This window comes from Sphaerodactylus townsendi, linkage group LG14 (assembly GCF_021028975.2).
Source record: "Sphaerodactylus townsendi isolate TG3544 linkage group LG14, MPM_Stown_v2.3, whole genome shotgun sequence".
In the NCBI taxonomy this organism is placed as follows: Eukaryota; Metazoa; Chordata; class Lepidosauria; order Squamata; family Sphaerodactylidae; genus Sphaerodactylus; species Sphaerodactylus townsendi.
The window spans coordinates 32,429,461-32,445,937 of NC_059438.1; the positions used below are offsets into that span (position 1 = coordinate 32,429,461).

At 46.9% G+C, this 16,477-nt stretch overlaps 1 protein-coding gene across 5 annotated transcripts; it reads right to left on the reverse strand.

Moving 5' to 3' along the window:
- Nucleotides 1-185: 185 nt before the first annotated feature.
- On the reverse strand, nucleotides 186-15,777 carry FAM118A (family with sequence similarity 118 member A). Of its 5 annotated transcripts, none has more exons than XM_048516076.1 (10): nucleotides 15,467-15,777; nucleotides 12,001-12,058; nucleotides 9,837-10,107; nucleotides 8,626-8,847; nucleotides 7,285-7,413; nucleotides 5,061-5,346; nucleotides 4,292-4,329; nucleotides 2,813-2,893; nucleotides 783-823; nucleotides 186-717 (listed from the first exon to the last, which is right to left on the reverse strand). In XM_048516076.1, the coding sequence occupies exons 1-10, from the start codon at nucleotides 15,507-15,509 to the stop codon at nucleotides 690-692; spliced, it is 1,197 nt and encodes a 398-aa protein (XP_048372033.1). In that variant the 5' UTR covers nucleotides 15,510-15,777; the 3' UTR covers nucleotides 186-689. The 5 variants fall into 5 exon arrangements, with proteins under 5 accessions (XP_048372033.1, XP_048372029.1, XP_048372032.1 ...); XM_048516072.1 differs by lacking the exon at nucleotides 15,467-15,777 and adding an exon at nucleotides 13,557-13,974; XM_048516075.1 differs by lacking the exon at nucleotides 15,467-15,777 and adding an exon at nucleotides 13,557-13,966 and having other exon boundaries at nucleotides 4,297-4,329.
- Between the last annotated feature and the right edge of the window lie 700 nt (nucleotides 15,778-16,477).

The following is a 16,477-nucleotide window of genomic DNA, read 5'->3' on the forward strand; positions in this document are numbered from 1 at the left end:
TCTGTTGTGACCCATTCCAGGAGAACATTATTAACTTGTTTGTCAGTAGCAGTGAGGAATGGGTTCTGCAGAAGGCTGAATATACCATGCCCGCTGACTGGGACTGGCCCTTCCTGCTTTTTTATAAATCAGTACAATATTTCTTTAAAGCTTATAAACGCACTGAGTAAAAGAGAAATATTTGCTCTTATTTAATATTTTTTATTAAAATGAATGCACAAAACAGCCATTAATGATCCCCTTTTCATTTAGACAGAAAATTGTCTGCCTTATCTATATTTTGACTAGAAAATTATAAAATCTACATAAGTAAGTTGACTTTGCTATGTTACGTACGATCAGTCAGGTTCAAAATAGATAAAAGCTAAATGTTCTTGTCCAGATTAGAGTGCCCTGTTTCATGTAGTATCTGAAATAAATCCCTGAGGTAGTTGGCTAAAGAATACTCATGAATGAGTTGTGGTGGGTTTTCCAGGCTGTGTGGCTGCAGTCTGGTGGATCTTGTTCCTATATGATCCACCAGACCATGGCCACACAGCCCGGAAAACCCACCACAACCCGTTGAATCCGGCCGTGAAAGCCTTCGACAATACTCATGAAATGTACATATCCTGGCGTGTCGGAACGTACTGCAAAGGATCCCTTCTGAAGCAATTCTGAAGGAATCCATGACTTCATCTGGTTTTAATTCATGTGAATTTAAAAGGTCCTTTTCTACATCATTTTGATTGTGATATAAGCAGATGGCACAATTGTAGTAGACAGCTGCTTTTCAAGTTATATGATCACAATATTCATGGAAGGACACCATCTTCAGCAGTACCTGTTGAAAAAATTAATTCTGCTTTAGAAATGGATTAAACAGAGCTGTTGGGTGGTAGAAAGTAAAAACATTTTGATGGCACTAAATACTGTGGCTTACAAGATAACATGTAATATTTATATGCTTGTTACACATATATTTAATAAAGTGCAACCTCTAAACATCCAAAGTTCATAATCATAATAATGCACAAATGTGTCTAGAAAATACTTCAAAACTCCAGACCATGGGCAATCAGCTAGTATTCTAAAAGTAAGCCATAATCTATATATAGATATCTATCTATCTCCGAGTCCAGTCCAGAGAGTCCAAAGTACAATTCAGGTGTTCTGGATAAAATCCTGTTTCGAAGATGGTCATATTTTCACTTAATCCGCTATAAGTATACACTTTCCTACCCATCGTTTACATGGGATTGCTATAATCCAAAGATTTTCTTTTATTCAAGTAGCTTCAGTAACGAGATGCGCTCCTTAGCAACTGGGCAACTCTAGCAGCTATTACAATGCTCTGATCAGAAGAAAATGTTTGTTTTATAGCAGTCCTACATAAGCGATGGGCATGACAACATATACTTATTGCCAATGAAGTAGAGCTATGACCATCTGCAAAACAGGATTTTATCTAGACACCTGTCCTGATTTGGACTCTCTGGACTGGACTCTCTGATCTGGAACTGTATATGAATTATGACTGACTTTTAGAACATTAGCTGATTGTCCAGTACATGGTCTGGACTTTTGCAGTGTCTTCTAGACATGTTTGTTTATGATTATGCACTTTAAATGTTTAAAGATTGCACTTTGTTAAATATACACGTATAAGCATATAAATGTTACGTGTTATCTTGTTAGCACAGTATAGTCCTTCTGGGGGGTTTTCCTTTCAATTGAGTTCTTGCACCTCACTATACTTTCTCTTTGGGGGATTTTTCCTACTGAATATGTAATGCCAAGAAATTCTATGTGATTATAAGGGGCCCTAGCACAACAGGCTCCTACCATAATTGGAAGATGGTTCAAAGTATTTTGTTGCTTTCTGTGTTCTTTCAGTTAAGAGGCCAGTGTGTTACAGCTGAGCATGCAGCCTCCCATTTTATTTTCCTGTCAAAGTACTACATCATGAGGTCCAAATCACTTGCCTGTTCAGGGTAAATGACCTTAACGAAGACACAGCCTCTATCTAGGAAGTACAAACACAATTTCTGCATCTTACAGAATGTGGCCTGGTAGTCAAAACATGCCATGAACAACATACAATATTTTTAGCTAAGGAAGCAATCATAAGTAACAGTAGATAACCCTCATTTTCCTTCCAGTAGTAGAAAATTAAACGAATGTAAATGTAAACTTCGCTTAAACATTGACAGCAAAAAACAAGAGAGTCTTAAAGCTGAAGCCCCTTGGATGATATCTGCAATTGCTTTAGGTGCACTCTAATCTGGAGAACCAGGTTTGATTCCCTGCTCTGCCAATTGAGCTGTGGAGGCTTATCTGGTGAACCAGATTAGCTTGTGCATTCCAACACATGCCAGCTGGGTGACCTTGGGCTAGTCACAGTTCTTCAGAGCTCTCTCAGCCCCACCCACCTCACAGGGTGTCTGTTCTGGTGGGGGAGGGAAAGGAGATAGTAAACCCCTTTGACTCTCCTTACAGGAGAGAAAGGGGGGATATAAATCCAAACACTGCTGCTGCTTCTTCTCTGTTATTTGGTCACTATTTGCTCTTGACTAAATTTATAAAACCAGCAATAACATTGTTTCCATGTTGAGTTGACATTTTTAGACAATCTACAGTCACATCAGTTTGCATATTTACAAGGCATTCAAGAAAACACAATGAATGACCATCTGCTTTGAAGGTCAGGACACGCACTTCCTTTAGAACAATACCTGCAGCTCTGCTAAGTTGAGGGTGAATCAGTGAGAACCCGGCTCCATTTAACATGATACTTACATGCCCCATGAAATAAAAAATAACTGTAAATTACCAGTGTCAGGTGGCCTTGCTCTCTTAGGATCAGTGCTGCAGTCCCCTGACTTCCTTTTTGCACAGTCTGCACATGAAGTTCCTGCAAACATAAGCAATGTTAAATGCTGGACACAGATTTTGCATGCTGTAAAAACACTGGCCACCACGAAGTTAGCATTTGGTCTAACGAGCCCCTTGGCCCATAAGGGGCCACACGACAAACCTCCGGTGATTGAACTGCACAAATCTACCCCCAAAAAAATTCCACTATCCTCTGTTCCACATAGGGATGTTCGTTCCGTTAGTTGAGGTGCAGAAGTTGAAAAAATTGTATGCTTCCGCATTTGAATATGAGAATCATAATTCATTTTTTTTCACACTGCATTTGTTAAAAGCCACTATTTTGTACATCGATGAATATGGTACTTTGACACAAGAGCCTTTATGTCAAATTGTAATTTTACTGTCAGACTTTCAAACAGATTGGGGGTGGAAAGCGGGGCTAGGGTAGGTACTAGGACCCAGGCGAAGCAATCCACAATAAAGAAGGTCCAGCATGCTTTGTTTTGTGGTGGAGAAAGATACAATCTGCAAACATCTTTATGTGAAACAGAGTATAGTAACTGGTTGCTGTGGGTTTTCCAGGCTGTGTGGCCGTGGTCTGGTAGATCTTGTTCCTAACATATCACCTGCATCTGTGGCTGGCATCTTCAGAGGTGTATCACAGAGGGAAGTCACTGGACACAGTGTGTAACAGACTTCCCTCTGTGATACAACTCTGAAGATGCCAGCCACAGATGCAGGCAAAACGTTAGGAACAAGATCTACCAGACCACAGCCATGTAGCCCGGAAAACCCACAACAAGCAGTTGAATCTGACCGTGAAAGCCTTCGACAGTACAGAGTATAGTAAGTCTTTTTGCCTGTGGAATTTGATGCACTTGCACAAAAGCAAGTCTTAAGTCAGACAGAGGACACAGCCTGCAGCAGCTGTCATATTGTTTGTGAAGGTCACTAAGTCCTGGTACATTGACTACACCTTCATTTTTCACCCTGATAGACCTATTTGGGAGAACAGCTCCACCATGAAAAACGGGCAAGATAACAATATCAAAAATTTGGCTTGAATCTGGAAGCATACTCCACTGTCAGGAATGCCCTTCACCAGACCAGAATAAATGTATGACTCAGCCCTAAGTAACGTTCATATAAGGTTCTTATATGGATGACAGCTTCAGCACTAAAATGTAGACAGAAGTTGCGAAACTCCTATCCATGTAACACCCCAAGAATAAGGTCTTGCTACCCAAAAATCCATTTAATTATTGGCCTGAAAACATTTGGCAATTTCAGATCAGAAGAGAAAGTTTATATATTACTGTACATATTATCTGAACCCATTTTATATACGCGCATATATAAAATTACGATGCTGAGTTGCTCTCAACAGTACCCCCAAATTAAATATTACAAAGTATTCATATAAATAAAAATATACTTGACCAAGAACCGTTGTACTGTCCACTTGTTCAGGATCTGGGGAAAGAATGTAAATGCAAATATGAACCATATTGGATGTGGTTTCACTTAAATTTACCAAGTCACGCAATGCTGGTTACTGCCCTAGATGCGTCTTTGCTAAGAGATTACCAAGGAAAGAGATTACTAAGTGCTGGAGAACTCTGGTTTGCCGAATCAACCTATTTGGGTTTGCTTTGCCCACCCACCCCACCACCACAATAACCTTTCTGGAGGATGATTCAGTCATTGCTTTGGACATCCTATTCTCCATCCGTTCCCAACCACACGAAAAAGAAAACGGACGTCACATGAATTCCCATTTTACCCTAGAGATGCAAATCCCGCAAATCCCAAACAGCAGTTTGTTTTGAAGAAACTGACCACTGGATCCCTTGGGGTTACTTGACATACCTGAGGGTTGCTTAGCTACTTCACAGCCTCCTAGGAAAACCTGTTCTCTTATTAGCTTTTTCTTTTTACCCCGTGCACTTGTCTCAAGACGTGTTTGTTGCTTTTAAGGACAAGGTACGAGCAAAGTAATTACACCAATGCGTACTTCTACTCACAAAATGAGTAACATTTCAACCAACAATAAATTGGAATACAGTTCTATCTTTGTTATCTTGGTAACAACTCAAATTGTTATTAATATAGTTCAACAGGTGCCAAACAGCATGTGTGCTGTTTGGCACCACGAGAACGTCGACACTGACTGGAGATACATACATTTCTACGGTATACAGTACCTGGACTCTTCTGATGGCAAATCCGAGTGGTGAGATCTTCAACATACTCTGGGAAACTTTCAAAACAATCCCCATAGGATACTACTTTGATGCCGTGTAGAAGCATATCTGCCTGAAGCTTAAAAAACTGGTCTTCGTTTTCTTTGAGCACCAACATGTAATGTTCTAAATCCACTTTGTTTTTGACAGTGTAGAGAAAGAGAGCTTGGAATATCTGATCCCGCAGGGTCTCTCCGCAGCCCAGAAACAGAAATGATTTTGTACGGTATAGGTTCTGTAAGACCTCCTGTCAAGAACAAGCGATTCACAATATTTGTCCAACTACAAAGGACACACAGACAAGTCAAAGTTCAGAGCGCTGAGACATTGTAAAGGGATTTGCTACATTTAGCTCAGGTTTGTAAACAACTGTATGCTTGGTGACCTCAGAATTGCCTCCAAGTGAATAGAACAGACTCAGACAAACTAAAAATGTCTAAGCTATTGAACAGCCCTAATGTAGAAATTTCTGAAGCAGTTGCTACATTTTTAATCCATGTTCTATATGATATATAACAGTGGTGGCGAACCTTTGGCACTCCAGATGTTATGGACTACAATTCCCATCAGCTCCTTCCAGCATGGCCAATTGGCCATGCTGGCAGGGGCTGATGGGAATAGTCAGACACAAGGATTATACCACTGGGGCTCAACAATGATCCTGTTTTTGTATTTGGAATGTATGGTACTTCTGGTTTATGCCAGAATAAAGGTGATTGGATTGGAATAGACCAGAAAGCTTTTAAAAGGGGGGAGGGGTCTTGCTTGTTATACAGAATTTATATTGGTATGTATGAGCTAGTAAGCATTCCTGTAGGTTAGAAACGTCTGAAACTTCATTGCAAGTCTTTGGGTTGTGCCTACTTCAGGTATTTAGAACATACGCTCCAGACATTGCATCCACCCCTCATGTATTTAAGCAGCATTTCATGAGCTCTTGTGCGGCAAAGCAGATAAGAGTTTCATGGCAGAAAGTCTGGGATTCAAATCTCCATACAGCCAACAAGCTGAGCGCCTGGCCTACGCACAAAAAGCATAAGTATGACAATATGAGTATTCCTTTCTTTAGCCTTTATTTGGCATAAAAAATATCAGTATTCCTTGGAGGAAAGGAAGGGACTGGATTCAGTCAACTTGCTCCTTCACTCTGGCCAGCATCCCACCTGGTTTTTATAGATGTAGATTTCCTAACTCTCCGCCCTCCCGTCCATCAACAACCTTTTTTTGGGGAGGGGGGGGGTGTCCCCTCCTTTATTTATCTGCAGTAAGGCTCATTGGATCCAACCCAAGCAATAAGTAAAACTTATTCCCACAAGGAACAGTATCAAGGGCTGAAAGTCATGGAAGGTTGACGCCGCCTGCTTTTTCACAAAACCCTATCTAAAATCTAAGAAAGTAGAAGAACTACATCCTAGACCAGGGTTCGATAACCCTAGAGGCCAGCATGGTGTAGAGGTTAAGAGCAGGTGGATTCTTATTTGGAGAACCGGGTTTGATTCCCCACTCCTCCACCTGAGAGACAGAGGCTTGTCTGGTGAACCAGATGTGTTTCCGCACTCCTACGTTGCTGCTGGGTGGCCTTGGGCTAGTCACAGTTCTTTGGAACTCTCTCAGCCCCACCTACCTCACAAGGTGTTTGTTGTGGGGAGAGGAAGGAAAATGAGCTTGTCAGCCACCTTGAGTCTCCAGACAGGAGAGAAAGGTGAGGTACAAACTGTTCTTCTATAGACACCATGGCCTTTAGTTCCACTGACCTGACAGGTAAGCACCTGGGCTTCCCTTAGTCAGTGCATGGCATGCTTTTGTGTTCCCCCTTTCTCTCTCTCTCCCTTCCTCCCCCTCAGCTGTCCACCCTTCCTTTTACTCCTCCTCTCTCTCCCTCTCCAGTTTGCCTTCATTTCTTTTTATTCCCCTTCTGCAGTTCTTTTGCAAAGCAAGGAGCCCTTACTAGTCAGCTTTGGGATGTGGAACAACATTTAAGTGTAACCCAGTGTTGTCATCTGGTCCTTCCTCCATCCCATTCCTTTAAGCCAGAGGTGGCCAATCGGCCATGCTGGCAGGGGCTGATGGGAATTGTAGTACATGAACATCTGGAGCACCATAGGTTGGTCAACCCTGCTTTAAGCTTCTGAGGAATATGACATGAAACAGTGTTTTGGGGCTTGGGCTCAAAACATGCATTTACCATCACTTCAGGGTCTTGAGTAACGTCTTTATATCCTGAAGGATCCAATACCATTCCGCAGGGATCGGTGTACAAGCCGTGAATGTGAAGAACACCGTACTTGATGTGACCCTTCGCCCACTGGAGAACCTGGGGGAAATCAAAGAGTTTATCACTACTGAGCATTCCAGAAAAAGAGCAGGCACCCAAAGAAGGGCCCACCTTTCCGTCATGATGTCACTCACCCAGTCATTTATATTTTTAAAAATATCACCTTGAAACCATGATGTAAAAACATCTAAACTGCAGGCTACAAAATGCTACAAACCAAACATACAATCAGTTCAATATATTTTACAGACATTTTGTCATTTAAAAAGAAAAAACCACACATACACCACAAAAAAGGTCTCCAACAATACTTCAGAAAACAATGGGGTAAAATCTTGTCTATCAGGGCTGGGGATATTTCCCTAGAAATTCATCTCCTAAAGACTCCTTAGAAATTCATCTCCTAAATTCATCTCCTAAAGAAATTCATCTCCGAAAGAACGAGCCTGCTGGATCAGACCAGAGTCCATCTAGTCCAGCACTCTGCTACTCGCAGTGGTCCACCAGATGCCTTTGGGAGCTCACATGCAGGAGATGAAAGCAATGACCTTCTGCTGCTGCTGCCGCTGCTCCTGAGCATCTGGTCTGCTAAGGCATTTGCAAACTATGTCATGCTTGGGCTTAACAGTGCCCCAGGGGGCAGGGCATCCCTCCCACCATGTTCCTGTCTTTGCCCACCCATATCACCAACTGCTGCCAGCTCTTTATTTACCTTCCATTATATACAACCCCCATTCTGTCCTAGATAAACCCAGGCTAGCGTAATCTTCTCAGATCTCAGATACTAAACAGGATCAGTCCTGGTTAGTATTTGGATGGGAGACTTGCAAGGAGTTTCAGGGTCCAGACAGAGAGGCAGGCAATGGCAAAACACCTCCAAAGAATGAAAGAGAGTAAGAGAAGGAAGGAAGGAAGGAAGGAAGGAAGGAAGGAAGGAAGGAAGGAAGGAAGGAAGGAAGGAAGGAAGGAAGGAAGGAAGGAAGGAAGGAAGGAAGGAAGGAAGGAAGGAAGGAAGGAAGGAAGGAAGGAAGGAAGGAAGGAAGGAAGGAAGGAAGGAAGGAAGGAAGGAAGGAAGGAAGGAAGGAAGGAAGGAAGGAAGGATTCTAAAATCTTGATTTTAAAATCATTTATGGTTTGCAAGGACCCAGTATGGGCTAAACAACAAAATATTGCCAATCACGAGAACAGCTGCAGATAAAACTATCTAGTATCACTACTGGTAAACAGAATGGGGGCAGAGATAACTCATACCTTGTCCTTATCTTTCAAGTCCAGAGATTCCATTGGTTTACCCTGTTGCTGGCCAAAGATTTCAAGTAAGTTGTCATAGTTGGTGGTGAGCACCATAGTACCTCTCTCCATCAGTTGGAGGATTGACTGCAAAACAACAGGATTCTGAATGTGTTGCTCCAAACTGTCAAAAACCTCCATCAGGCAATCCTGGAAAAAGTTGGGTTTGGCATCACCTGTGCGCTGGGGCAGGGGGAGGAAAAAGGATATATGAAATAAACAAGAGATTATAGTGAGAGAGAAACCAACCTCCAACAAGGCATTACTCTGGAATCTGGAAGAACCAAGCACGTTCTAACTGGTGTTACAACAAACCTGTACAACCCTTAACCCACCAAGCCTAAAGTCATGTTTTGCGGTCTGCCAAAGCTCAGTAGATCTCCAGTTTTTGCTTTTTACCTAGAACTGGAAAAACAGGAAGTGAAGAATGACATGAATCTAGTGGGCAGCATTGCACTTGATGGGTCAAGAGTTGTACAGGTATGTACAGGTATGAGCTACCCTAATATTCTTCTTCACTAACCCAAAGGGTTAAAGATTGCCTGGAGGAAACGAAAAATTTATTTCATCAATAGAGATTTAATGGGTGCTTGGCAGGTGATGTTATTTATCTCCAGGCCATGAAACGGTTCAGTTTCCCTGTCCACATATTAAAGAGACAGGATCTTTTTCTCCTGCAGGCAACCCTATTGGCACATGGCAGAGTTCAATTTTTATCCAGATATCCTGCTGCATAGCTCTAAGAAACTAGATGAAGCAGCGTCTCTGATACTCCTCTGAAGATGCCAGCCACAGATGCAGGCGAAACTTAGAAACAAGATCTACCAGATCACCGCCACACAGCCCGGAAAACCCACAACAACCAGCTGTAGTGCTATGCTCTGTTCCTGGTAGGAACATCAGACAGCTCGATTCACCTGGTCAGAAAGACAGTGGTAAATGCTGAGTGGCTGCATGTCGAGGCAGACTGCCAAGTGGCATGGCTGGTACAGGGACAATCCCAGGGAAGATGGCGATGGTGCCTCTAGAAAACTCTGATCTGGTCTTTGGATAACCTTTGGATGCCACAGACAATAATTATGCTACTGATGGACCAATCTAAACTGCTGGATCTTCGTCAGTAAACCAGGAATAACATCTGTTGGGAATGTTCTTGTAATAGGAACACTCACCGGTGACATCTTTCGGATTAAATCGTGGGCAACCACCAGTAAATCTCGGTCCTTCGCCACTTTCTTGCGGAACTCAGCCACGCGTCCCTGGGGTTGCAGCACCTCTAAGCCCTGGTCGGCTGCTTCGATGGCGGCTTCAATGCAGCTCCGCCAGGAGGCCGGGGAGAAATGGCTGATTCCGGGGGGGCTACTGAGCACTCTTCCACCCCGCGCTCCGATCATCAACAGAAGGTCCCGGGGCTGCTTCCGGATAAGGCTTTTTAAAAATTTCCTAGGACAAAAAGTAGTCCAAAACAAATCCCATCATTTCGCCATAGTATATAGTGCTGTCTCTAGTCGATCACATTAGAAACCTGTTGATCAAGTAATAAAGTGCCAAGCATTAACTGGCAAGGCACCCGATTAAAAGAGCAGCTGTAAGCCTCACATTCTGATAAACCTCAAAGGGCTGTAGGTTTCTGTGCTGAGTGGTCATGATCAGAGGTGGGATCCAGCAGGTTCTCACAGGTTCCCGAGAGTAGGTTACTAATTATTTGTGTGTGCCGAGGGGTGGGTGGGTTACTGATTGGTGATTTTGCAACGTGATTTTTGCCTTAGTTACGCCCTCCTCTCAGCAGTAGTGCACAGAACTTGAAGCAGTCTAGCAGGAGGTGCGCTGATGCGTGGCAGCCTGCACCTCGTGCATTCGTTCCAGCCAAGGACCGGTAGCTGGCACCATCCTTGCCACAGCCCACGCTTAGGAATGCCCTGCCCTGGAATGCCCAGCCAGCGCCCGTCGTGCCATGCCCAGCCCCATTGGCGCTACGCCACAGTTTGAATCTCACCACCATGGGAACCTGTTACTAGCATTTTTGGATCCCACCACTGGTCATGATCTGGTAGTTTTAACTCTTAATGTTTCACCTGCATCTATGGCTGGCATCTTCATAAGCATTTCACGGTAAAATGTGGGTCTTTCCACACTGTACCACTCTGGGTCGCTCCCCACTCACCATTAGCGGGGTTTTCTCTTGCTCCAGACGCGGGGAGCCAGGATTCCCCACATCCCCAGCGTCCACTCGCGGCCTGGCATGAAATTGCCACTCTTCCTCCTCCTGGTAGCGGCGTCAAATCTGCTCTTCGAAAACAGCAACATTTTCCCAAACCCGGCATGCGGTGAGTGAAATAATTAAAGGAACCGGAAGATGACAGCCAGTTGATTCGCCAGAGCAGAGCTTTCGAGCCAATCAGGGGAAAAGAATCCTCCATTTGTTTGGGGAGGGCGTCACCCGTCAGTGCGCAGAATGAAGCCACATGAAGAGCCCGTTGAGACGCGGTGCACAAGCGTGGCCACGTGACGATATTGTTCCCTTTGTTAAGCGGTTTATTGCTGCAAATTCACAGCGAATTTAGTTTTGCGAATTCACACAGCGAGGTGCTGCAGACCAGACCAGGCAATTGAAAGTGCCGGTGGCGGCAGGCAGATTTTCACTTTATTTTTATGCTGACGTCAGCATGTGCAGAACGATCTCAAACAAATGCTTCCAAAGCTTCCAGCTGCGTTTCTGATGGCGATGCAGACATCCGAGCCTATCAAAACGACCTGCGTCCCAGCCAGTGTGAAAATGGAGACGCCCTCCTCCATGGCGCTTCACACCTGTGCCAGCCAATGGCAACTTCATTGCCTCTATTCCCCGCGAAACTCCCGTTTCTTGGCTGCCCGCTGTTAAGACTCCTTAATGGCAAATGAGTGGGAGGAGCAAATAGTCTCGATGGTCATAAGCTGTGGAGGCTTTTTCGGGCGCTGGGCAGCTGCGAGTTACACCGCGAAGAGGTAAGTGGGGAGCGACCCAGAGAGAAACACATCTAACCAGATACATAGCTAGAAGGGGGCGGGAGGTTACTGGTGGGTCACGTGGGGGGTGGAATATTGCCCCTTCCCCCTCCCCCTCCAGGCCCTGCCCCACCAGAAAAAGGTAAGTGGGGGGCAGGGGCAGCCCCAAGCGCTATTTTCTCCCCCTACGCCCCTGCATTTAACCATCCCATGCCTCAGAAGATGCCAGCTGCAGATCCAGGCAAAACATTAGGAGCTGAAACCACCAGACCGCAGCCGCATGACCCAAACTATCCACAACAACCAATTGATTCCGACCGCGAAAGCCTTCGACAATACAGCTGTTCTCACCTCGATTTTTGTTCGCTTCCCCTTGTCCTCCTGTCTGCGGAATCCATCCCTGCAACCCCTGAAAAAGAATACATAATTCAGCAGGTATGAAGTTTCCTTGTTGAAAATGCCGAGACTTTTCTGGCACATAAAAACATAGAAGGCATAAAACGGAGCACTCGAGTGACTTTTCAAGAGTTGAAACAAAGACCCCAAAGAAGCATGAAGTTGCTACATCCTTTTAAGCTAGAGATGCGCGGGATCGATCCTGGGATCTTCTGCATCCAAATCTTCTGGGATCTTCCGCAGGCACTCTGCCACTGGCCAACTGATCACTGACCTTACAATTTTTTCCAGAGAAGCACCGGGTACGCGCTAGTTCTCTTTTTACCTTTATCACATGTCATGTCACATCGGAATTATTCTTATGACATCTAAGCTTCCTCCAATCGCATCAGACGTTGCATTACCACTCTGCTCATTTGCTGCTGCCTTCCTTAGCAGCTGCTAATTAATTTCATCAGTACCATTACTTCAGGTTTTATTCAAAGTTAAAAACAGCCCATTGAATTGGGCCCAGAAGAAGAAGATGATGGTGATGATTTTGGATTTATATCCCACCTTTTTTCCTGTAAGGAGTCTCAAGGTGGCTTACAAGCTCCTTTCTCTAAACATTCCCATTCTCACTGGACACAGTAACAGACTTCCCTCTGTGATACACCTCTGAAGGTGCCAGCCACAGATGCAGGCGAAACATTAGGAACAAGATCCACCAGATCACGGCCACATAGCCCGGAAAACCCACCTCAATCAACAAAAAGAAAGGCCATCACAACACATATAATCTCCCAACCTCAGTATCTGAGCAACAGAAACCTCTGTTTTCTTCTGGGACCCCCCCCCCCCAAAGGACCCCCCCCACCCCACACAAAAATCTGTATCTTCATCACAATTACGTTTTAAAGTGATACTTCAAGCCGGCTCAAAACTGTACCCCATTGGATCAAAGCAAATTCCACAGTCTGTTATTAAGAATAGACTTCCGCCCGAACTAGCTAAAAATAGAGCAGCCAGGCTGGCCGAGGGCACCCTGGTGTCACCTGCTTGCTCTCTCTCTCTCTGGCATCTGCTGCCAAGTCCTCCTGTCTCAGCTGCAGAAGACTCAAGGCCAACCAAACCATTCAAAGGCCATCTTGCAAACGTGTCAATAAACATATCGATTGCAAAAAGCCTCAGTGAACAGAAGGAATGCAAAATACAAGCAGCTCCCCCCCTTCAAGAAGGGCCTGCTGACAGGATGTTCCCCCTCCTCCCAAAAAAGGCAGCTAGGCAAAGGAATGAGACAAAGGGGGGGGGGGCAGGATGAGACAAGGGGGGCAGGAACATCTCAAGTCGGGGTTCAAACAGTGGGGTGCCCCTGGAGGTGGGACTCAACTTGGAAAGCAGGGAGAAAAAGCGGCTCAGGCAATGAGCAACAAGGGGGGAGGAGTAGACCCCCCCCCCTCATCAAAGAGGGCCATGCATGGCCATCTAGGATCCCTTTGCAACCCAGCCTCTCCTGGCCCCTTTCCATCCACCTGGTATGATGGGCAGAAATCCAACAGATGCTGCTTCTTGCGCTGACTGGCTCCCCATCCCACCAGGGTTAAAGGAATAAGACCCCTGGCCAAATAGGGGAGGCGACCCCCCCCCCCCCCCCCTCCCCGTTTGCTTCAAGTCTTCCGATTCTCGCATCGGATCTGATCAGCATCACTCAAGACGGGGGGGGGGGGGCATTTCTTCTAAGGCAGACCGGGTTTTGCAACAGCCTCTGTGCAAAGAAACGTAAAGGTGGCGGGGGGGGGGACTACAACCGGACCCAAGAGGTGGGGGTGGGGCGGGGGGGGGCTTCACTTTCAGTCCCGGGAAAGGAGTTTGGATTTAGGCAGACGCCCCCGCCCCCATCTCTCCGCTGGACCAGCCACGCTGATCGCCGCCTTCGCACGAGACCGCACGTGGATGTTCCGCTATCTTCCCACGCCTCTTTAAGGTTGGCAGCCCGTTTGGACAATGCAGCCGAGAGCCCTTCGCACGAGGCCCCACGTCGAGGTTGCGGCGGGTCCGAGCCTCTTTGGGCAGGGGAGCCGCTGGGGATGCTGCTGCTGCCCTCCAGTGGCCAAAGGTGTGAATTACAAGCACAACCCCCGGCCCTCACCACGGGGCATTTCTCAGGTTATAGTTGCTATAATGTGGCGTGTGGGGGGCCTCTTTGAGCAGGGGAGCCGCTGCGGAGGGCTCCCTGAGAGCGTTCAACGCTCTCTGTAAAGGGTCAGGTCAGTTTAGCAGGCTCTGGGGAGCGTTACAACGCTCCCCAGAGCCTGCCAAACTGACCTGACCCTTTACAGAGAGCGTTGTAACGCTTTTCCCAATCGCATCGTTAACCCTTCCCAAAAGCGTCACAACGGTCTCTGAGTACGCGATAACCCTCTCCAACAGCGTGGTAACGCTCTAGGAGCGCCTGCGAAACCTCTCCGAGAGCGCTGTAACGCTTGCCGAGACCGTGCCAACCCTCTCTGAGAACGCTGTAGCGCGTTCCAAGACCGTGCTAACTCTCTCGCAGAGCGTGGTGACGTGGGCCGAGACCGTGCTAACCCTCTCTGAGAGCGTTCTAACGCGTCCGGAGACGGTGCTAACCCCTTTCGGATAGGGTTAGCACGCTCTCGGGGAGCCCTCCGCAGCGGCTTCTTTTCCCAAAGAGGCTGTAACACGCCACATTATAGCAACTATAACCTGAGAAATGCCGCGTTGGGGATGGGGGGAGTTTGCGCTTGTAATTCACACCTTTGGCCACTGGAGGGCAGCAGCAGCATCCCCAGCGGCTCCCCTGCCCAAAGAGGCTCGGACCCGCCGCAACCTCGACGTGGGGCCTCGTGCGAAGGGGTCTCGGCTCCATTGCCCAAAGGGGCTGCCAAGCTCAAAGAGGCGTGGGAAGATAGCGGAATCCCTCCATAACATCCACGTGCGGTCTCGTGCGAAGGCGGGGGTCAACGTGGCTGTTCCAGGGGAGGGACGGGGGGGGGGGCTCTCCCGAGCACTGTGGGGCAGATTCTCCTCAGCTGCGGCACCCGATCAGGACTGGGGGAGGGGGTTCCCGGGAGAGCCAGGCCAAGAAGGGGGGGGCGTTTGAAGCCAATGACAGGAGCCCCTCCCTCCCTCCCCGTCGCCTCCGGGATGACGAATCCCAAGAGAGAGCGCCGATTGGGCCGCCGCCCTTCATCCTCCTTCTCCTCCTGCCGCTTGATTGGTTGGCAGGGTGCCGATATGTCATTTTGGTGCAGATATGTCTAAAAATGCCCCCCTGCAGGCACCAATGGCCTGGTGCAAAAAAAAATGTGGGGGGGTGGGGTCGTGGGGTGGCCGCCTTGGGGGGGGGGTGGGGGGCACCCAACGCAGGTTTTGCCCAGGGATCCAGTTTGCCTTCTTACGCCCCTGCCCGCCCTGGCCTTACCTCGTCCTGGGGGTGCTGAGCCCTCCAGCCCGGGCCCGTCCATGGCTGGGGCTGCCCTGCGAACAGCTAAAGGCGGAGCGAAGCAGCAGCAGCAGCAGCCATTTGACTCCTCCTCGACTCTCAGTTACGCAGAGCAGCCCAGGAGAGAGCAGCTGCAACAAAACCGGACTCAGCTGGAAGCTGACCTGGGGCAGGAAAGACACCCGTGCAGGATCCAGTCCGAAAGCATCTCCTGGGGCAGGGAGCCCAGAGGTCCTGGCAAGCACAAGATGTGGGTGTATGGGGGTGCCAGCTCCAGGTGGAGAAATCCCGGGAGGTTTTGGGGGCGGGGTCTAAAGAGGATGGGGTTTGGGGAGGGTAATTCTGGGTAGATGCCTTCTCTGTTTAATTCTGATCTGTATGTTTTCTAATTCTATCCTGTGAAAATCAATTAAAATGATTTTTTAAAAAGATCTAGCTTAAACCAGAGTTTGGACTTTGGTTACCCTGTGTTATGCCATAGATTAGGGGTGGCCAACCTACGGTGCTCCAGATGTTCATGGACTACAATTCCCATCAGCCCTGGCAGCACAGCCAATTGCCTGATGGGAATTGTAATCCATGAACATCTGGAGCACCATAGGTTGGCCACCCCTGCCATAGATATAATGCTGAATACATCATATAGGATTCTACAGCTTTTTCCAGGGCTAGAGCCCTGGCATGGAGGAATCTTTTACGGAAGTAAATTTCTTTGGAGCAGTAATTGAAGAGGAAAAATTAGATTTTTGTCTAGGCCCCACATCAGCGGACTAATTTATCTAGCTCAGTTCAGAAAGTCTTTAGTGGCAGCGTTCAGTAAGTGGAAGATTATGGCTGTGCAAATTGACTTGGCTTCAAACAATTTAAGTGCTGTGGGAATGCAATGGCCACTTTTCGTCATAAGGAATTTCAGTGGCCATGTGACTTCAACAGCTAACTCTTGCTTGACTGAATGAAGCAGACACTTATAAAATCGTAAACACAAACCTT

Excerpts from the sequence above, each read along its gene's own strand:
- FAM118A (XM_048516072.1), bottom strand. The coding sequence starts at position 13,713 with ATGCGAGAATCGGAAGACTTGAAGCAAACGGGGAGGGGGGGGGGGGGG. Across the intron at positions 8,848-9,836 it reads TAATCCGAAAGATGTCACCG|CGCACAGGTGATGCCAAACC; the intron begins GTGAGTGTTCCT and ends CCCCTGCCCCAG. Across the intron at positions 718-782 it reads TTCCATGAATATTGTGATCA|TAGAAAAGGACCTTTTAAAT; the intron begins TATAACTTGAAA and ends ATCAAAATGATG.